Here is a 6,035-nt window from a genome sequence, read left to right as displayed (position 1 = left end):
GAGGGATCCTTGGGGAATGTGCTGAAGTGTGTGTGTGTGGTATGTATAATATGTACGTGGTATGTGTGCTCATGTGAAATATGTGTGTAGTGTGAGTGTAGTATGTAGTATGTGTGTTATGTGTGTAGAGGGTGTGCATGTGTGTGGTGGGTATTTGTAGTGTGTGTGTGTACATGTGTATATGTAATACAGTGATGTGTGTGTATGTATGTAGTGGGTATAGTGTTTGTGGGTATTTGTAGTATATGTGTGTAGTGGGTATAGTATGTGTGGCATGTACCGTGCATGCTCATGTGTAATATGTTTATGTAGTGGGTATACGTGTGTATAGTGGGTGGGGGTGTTTGGGGTGTGTGGGTGTGTGTGTAGTGGGTATAGTGGTGGTGGGTATTTGTAGTGTGAGTGTGTAGTGTATGTTTGACTAGGCAGGCACATGTTCGGGGTGTCCTGACCAGACCGCCCCCAGCCCCCAGCTCTCCCAAGCTGAAGGCCTCTGAGCTTGTCTGTGGCCCCTCCCCACAGTCCTCACCCCAAGCCTTCTCTCAATCACAGCCTCAGCCCAGACAGCATTTTGTGTTGCTATCTTGTCTCACAGCAACCTTATGAAATCTTAATGAAAGGCTTTTTTTTTTTTTCTGGTCAGGCAATCGGGGTTAAGTGACTTGCCCAGGGTCACACAGATAGTATCAAGTGTCTGAAGCTGAATTTGAACTCGGGTCCTCCTGACTCCAAGAGTGGGTGCTCTATCCTTTGCGCCACCTAGCTGCCCTGGAGAGAAATCTTTTTATCCCCATTTTACAGATGAGACAGCTGAGGCTTAGAATATAAAGGACGTGACAATACTCACAATAGCTAGTAAGGATGTCATACACAGGATTTGAACTTGGGTCTCCCAATTCCAAATCGAGTTGTCTTTCTCTACAATGCATTCATTTAGTCGTTTGGTCTGTGAAACTATTTTCAGTCAGTTGTTTTTCAGTCATGTCTGACTCTCATAACCTCATTTAGGCTTTTCTTGGCAGAGATACTGGAGTGGTTTGCCATTTCCTTCTCCAGCTCATTTGACAGATGAGGAAACTGAGGCAAACAGGGTTAACTGACTTGTCCAGGGTCACACATCTAGTAAGTGTCTGAGGCCAGATTTGAACTCACCAAGATGAGTCTTCCAGACTCCAGGCCCAGTACTCTGTGCACTATGGCGCCCCCTAGCCTCCTAGACACCTGAGGTAGGGAGATTAGTTCAGAAGCTATTATAGTTTTGAAATTCCTTTCCAGCCCTTCAGCCACGGCCAGATTATTTTGCCTAGAAGGTTGAACAACTTAGCTAAATTAGAGCCTTAAAGTTCCTTCTTGTTTCTAGACCTCAGTTTCTTCATCTGTAAAATGGAGCTTACGGACTAGGTCAGGGATGGGGAACCTGCAGCCTCGAGGCCACGTGTGGCCTTCTAGATCCTTGGGTGCGGCCTTTTGACTGAGTCCAAGTTTTACAGAACAAATCCTTTTATGAAGGGAATTTGTTCTATGAAGTTTGGATTTGGTCAAAGGGCCGAGCTTGAGGACCTAGAGGGCCACACATGGTCTGGAGGCCATAGGTTGCCCACCCCTGGATTAGGGGATCTCCTAAAGCTCTAAACCCAGTGATCCCAGGTGGTCCCCTATGGTGAAAAAAATCGATAGCTGTCAAGCTGGAGAAGACCTGGGTTTAAAACCCACCTCTAAGGGGGAAGCTAGGTGGCAGCTAGGTGGCGCAGTGGATAGAGCACCGGCCCTGAAGTCAGGAGGACCTGAGTTCAAATCTGGCCTCAGACCAAACACTTGACACTTACTAGCTGTGTGACCCTGGGCAAGTCACTTAACCCCAATTGCCTAAAAATAAATAAATAAATAAATAAATGACCCCACCTATGTGACCTTGGGTAAATCCCTCACCTCCGCGGGCCTTAGTTTCCTCATCTGTAAAATGAGAGGGATGGCCCAGACAGCCCCAGAAGTCCCTTCCAATTCTAGATCTGTGTTTCGATAAACGGGCTGGGAGCTCTTAGGGGAGAGGATTTGGGGGAGGGGCTGGTCCTGTAGTGCTGACGTCACAAAAAAGGTAGACCTCAGCAGCAGTCCCTCCCCCCATCCCGCCCATCCAAGGTGATGCACAAGGCCCCACACCCCCTGGGGGCAGCCTGACACTGCCTCGGGATTGGCGCTAGCCCAAGCCCCAGGGTTCCTAACAGCAGGAGGCCTGGGGGGCTACCTCCTTGCCAGCTCTTTTGCTGGGCTGTGATTTCCTATCCCTCCCATCTGTCTGACTCAGGAGGGAAAACTAGTGATCCATTCACCCGCTGCCGTTTGTTCCCGCAGCAATTATCCACCATTGTTGTGGCAACCTGGCAAATGCTGGGTGTGGGGTTGGGAGGAAGGCTCCCTGGTGTTAATTACACCCGGGGTAATTGTTAGGAAACAAAAGGAGGAGGTGCAAAATTGCTGGGTGACCACTAACTTAATCCTGCTCATCGTTCTCCATCCCTCTATCCCCGGAGCCTCAGAGAGCCCGGAGAGGCACAGCATTGACTGACAGGCAGGATTTCTGGGGCCTCTGCCCCGCCCCTCCCCAGCTCCAGCCCTCGGCCAGCCCCGGCCCTTTTCTCCTCTGGGTCATCTTGGACAGGTCCTTCCAACTCAGTTCTCTCTGCTCCTGAGTTTCTTCTTCAGGAAAATGATCTCTGCAGGCCCTCCCAGCTCTGACATTCTGTGCTCTAAGGGCCCTCCCAGCTCTGACATCCTCTGTTCTAAAGGCCCCTCCCAGCTCTGACATCCTGTGTTCTAAGGGCCCTCCCAGCTCTGACATTCTGTGTTCTAAGACCCCTCCCAGCTCTGACATCCTGTGTTCTAAGGGCCCTCCCAGCTCTGACATTCTGTGTTGTAAGGGCCCTCCCAGCTCTGACATCCAGGGTTCTAAGGGCCCTCCCAGCTCTGACATTCTGTGTTGTAAGGGCCCTCCCAGCTCTGACATCCAGGGTTCTAAAGGCCCTCCCAGCTCTGACATTCTGTATTCTAAGCTCCCTTCCAGTTATGATATCCTGTGTTCTAATGCCTTTTCTAGTTCTGACATTCTATGTTCTAAGGTGGCATTATCTCCTCAGATTAGCTGTTCAGAGAGAAGAACCCTGAGAAGATTGGGTTTGGGGTTGGGATTTGATGGGGAGGAGAAAGAGGTCTGAGGGTCAATGCTGCCAGTGCCGGGAAGGCCTTAGTGGCATGAGATGCCTACGGGGGTAGGGGTACACAAGACAGCGTACTCCTTCTCCCTCGTTTCACCGGGAATCGCCCCATCCCATGAGGGTCTGGTCTCCATCCCGCTCTACCTTCCACTTGCAGGTTCATCCCTCCCTCCACCAGCCCCAGATGCTGAGGACAGCTTTCCAGATCTGGATCTCCTCCCTCCTCCGCCACCCCCTCCAGCCTTCCTGCTCCCACCAGATGAGGAGGGTCTCACCCAGGGAGGGGATTTGCTCTCAGAAGACCTACAGCAGCTGCATGTGGTCCCTCCACCGCCCCCCCTCCAGGTACCAAAGCCCTAGGAAACTCAGCAGCCTCCCCGCCACCCCCACAGCCGTGCCAGATGGGCAAAGACAGAGGCCAAGAAGGGAAAGGGGGATCCTTGGCCTTGGAGAGTGTTGGACCCACTCCTTAACCTCCACAGAGCTCCTAAAGCCTTATAAGTGGAAGATGTACTGTGCTCATAAAGGCCCCAGAGAAGGGGAGCCCATGCCCTTCCCCAGCATCCTTTCCAATATCTAATAATAATAATAACAGTAACAGTGATAAGAGTAGCAATAGTAATCATAATGATGTTGATGAATCACTCCCTCTCCATGCTTGTTAAGCACTGCTTGATAAGCAGTTTATATTCTTCCCTCATTTCATATTCACAAAGTCCCTAGGAAGTTTGGAGTGGAGGAAATTGAGGCCAAGAGATATGAAATTACTTGCCCAAAGTCACATAGTTTGTAAATGTAACCTGGGGCTCAAACCCACTCTTGACTCTTTGGTTCAGGCCTCTTTCCATTATCTTCTCTATTTGAAAGACATTGCTTGTGTCCACCCAGAACCTCCTATGCTAAAAGAAGAGCTATGTGTTTCTTAATCTGCAAATGAGGCAGTTTGAATAAATGATCTCTAAAGTTCCTCTGAGCTCTGACATCCCATGTTCTAAGGGCCCTCCCAGCTCTGACATCCTATGTTCTAAGGACCCTCCCAGCTCTGACATCCCATGTTCTAAGGGCCCTCCCAGCTCTGACATTCTCTATTCAAAGGCCCTCCCAGCTCTGATATTTTATGTTCTATGTAATCTTTTTGGTCATAGACCCCTTGGGCAGTCTGGTAAAGCCTATGGAGTCTTTTCAGAATAATGTTTTAGTTGTTTGTTTTAAATTCATAACTGAAGGAAATAATAAATTTCACTAAAAAAAGAAAAAGATGGGTTTTTTTTTCCCATCCCAGTTCATAGACCTCTTTGGGTGTAGACCCCAGGCTTAGAACTCCTATTCTAAGGTCTCTCCCAGTTCTGATATTGTGTTCAGAGGCCTCTTCCAACTCTCTTCAAGTATTTAAAAAAGGATGAACCTTGTTCTTGGCCCAAGAGAGCTCAGCTGAGAGCCATGGGAAGACATAGTTGGGAAGGGACAAACTGAGACTTGGTGACTGTTAGAGCTGCCCTACAGTGGAATTGGCTGCCTCCATGGGGAGCGGGATCCCCCTCACAGAATGTCTACAGGCCAAGATCAGATGACCTCTTGTCTGCTATATTGGACTAACCTCCAATTGTGAAATCCTATGATTTGAACATTCGATGTCCTCAGCTCCTTCCAGCTCTGAGATTGCATATTCTGAGGTGCTACAAATCCATTTCTCTGGCTTTTGTCCTCAGCGGACAGAAGAACCAGCTGGTTTCCCAGCCATCCTATGATAACCAGACACTAGCTTGTGTGGGGGCCAGTGGGGGTAGGGGGGAAGGGTTGGAGAATGGAGGGGCGAGAAGTGCCCACTTGTCTACTGAGGCGGGCTCAGGCCAAAAGCCAAAGGGCTCAGGGGAAAGCCAGGTCTTAAGCAATTTCTCGAGAACTAGGAGTAATCAGCTGTGGTGTTATGGGAAGAGCCTGGGGCTGAGAGGAGGGAGACCTGAATTCTAGTCCCAATTCTGCCACTAATTTGTCCTATGACCTTGAGGAAGTTGCTTCCTCCTATTCCAGGGCCTCTGTTTCCCCATCTGTAAAATGGAGATAAAAATAGCCACTTGGCCAGGGTGAGGGACCCATTGTAACGGACGTGCTTTGTCACTGACGAGATGCGAAGGCCGTAAGGCAGGGCACAGGGTCAGAGCTAATGGTGTGTCTCTGCCCTTGCTGGGAACCATTGGCATTGGTACTTTCCTTTTTGTCTCCGTTACAGGCCCTCCCTGAGCCCCGTCAGCTCAAGCCCCGGCGCAACCACCTCGAGCAAGTACAGGAAGAGTTGCCACGACCCCCTGAGGAACCAGACCAAGTCCCAGGGAGGGAGGAGTCCACAGGTATCCCCATGGGTAGTGGGCAGGGCTGAGGGGGGGCTCCAGGCGGTCGGGTTCTGGGAGCTTGCCTGCTCTGTTCGGGGACAGCTGGAGGTATTGGGAACAAGGAGGAGAGGGGGTGCTTGTCACTCTCCATGCAGGCGAGGTCTGAAAAGCACTTCTGCTTCCTACACTGAGCGTAACATTTTAGGGGAATTAGAGTCCAAGGCTGGCTTTTCTACTGAGACGTCACGTGACCTTGGGCAATTCCCTACCCCTTCTGGGCTTCAGCATTCCCTCTCGAAAAATGAAAGTGTTGGACTAGGTGATTCCTCAGGTCCTTTCTAGCTCTGATATTCCATGGGCTGAGGCCCCTCCCAGCTTTGACCTTCTGTGTTCTAAGGGCCCTCCCAGCCCTGACATCGTGTGTCCTAAGGGCCCTCCCAGCCCTGACATCCTGTGTCCTCAGGGCCCTCCCAGCCCTGACATCCTGTGTCCT

The 6,035-nt window shown here is 50.4% G+C and overlaps 1 protein-coding gene across 4 annotated transcripts in view; it reads left to right on the top strand.

The window, feature by feature from the left end:
- Nucleotides 1-6,035, top strand: part of FBLIM1 (filamin binding LIM protein 1) — a 53,488-nt gene that overhangs the window by 30,243 nt on the left and 17,210 nt on the right. For all 4 annotated transcript variants that reach the window (XR_003568921.1, XM_027859784.1, XM_027859782.1 and 1 more), the window contains exons 4-5: nucleotides 3,370-3,557; nucleotides 5,443-5,560. Coding sequence is in view for 3 of the 4 variants with exons in the window: in XM_027859784.1 (XP_027715585.1) it covers nucleotides 3,370-3,557; nucleotides 5,443-5,560 (306 nt within the window). In the remaining variant the exon portion in view is untranslated. The remainder of the gene's footprint in view (nucleotides 1-3,369; nucleotides 3,558-5,442; nucleotides 5,561-6,035) is intronic.

This window comes from Vombatus ursinus, unplaced genomic scaffold (genome assembly GCF_900497805.2).
Source record: "Vombatus ursinus unplaced genomic scaffold, bare-nosed wombat genome assembly UNPS02014172.1, whole genome shotgun sequence".
Taxonomy (NCBI): domain Eukaryota; kingdom Metazoa; phylum Chordata; class Mammalia; order Diprotodontia; family Vombatidae; genus Vombatus; species Vombatus ursinus.
This window is presented reverse-complemented; position numbering and strand designations above follow the sequence as displayed.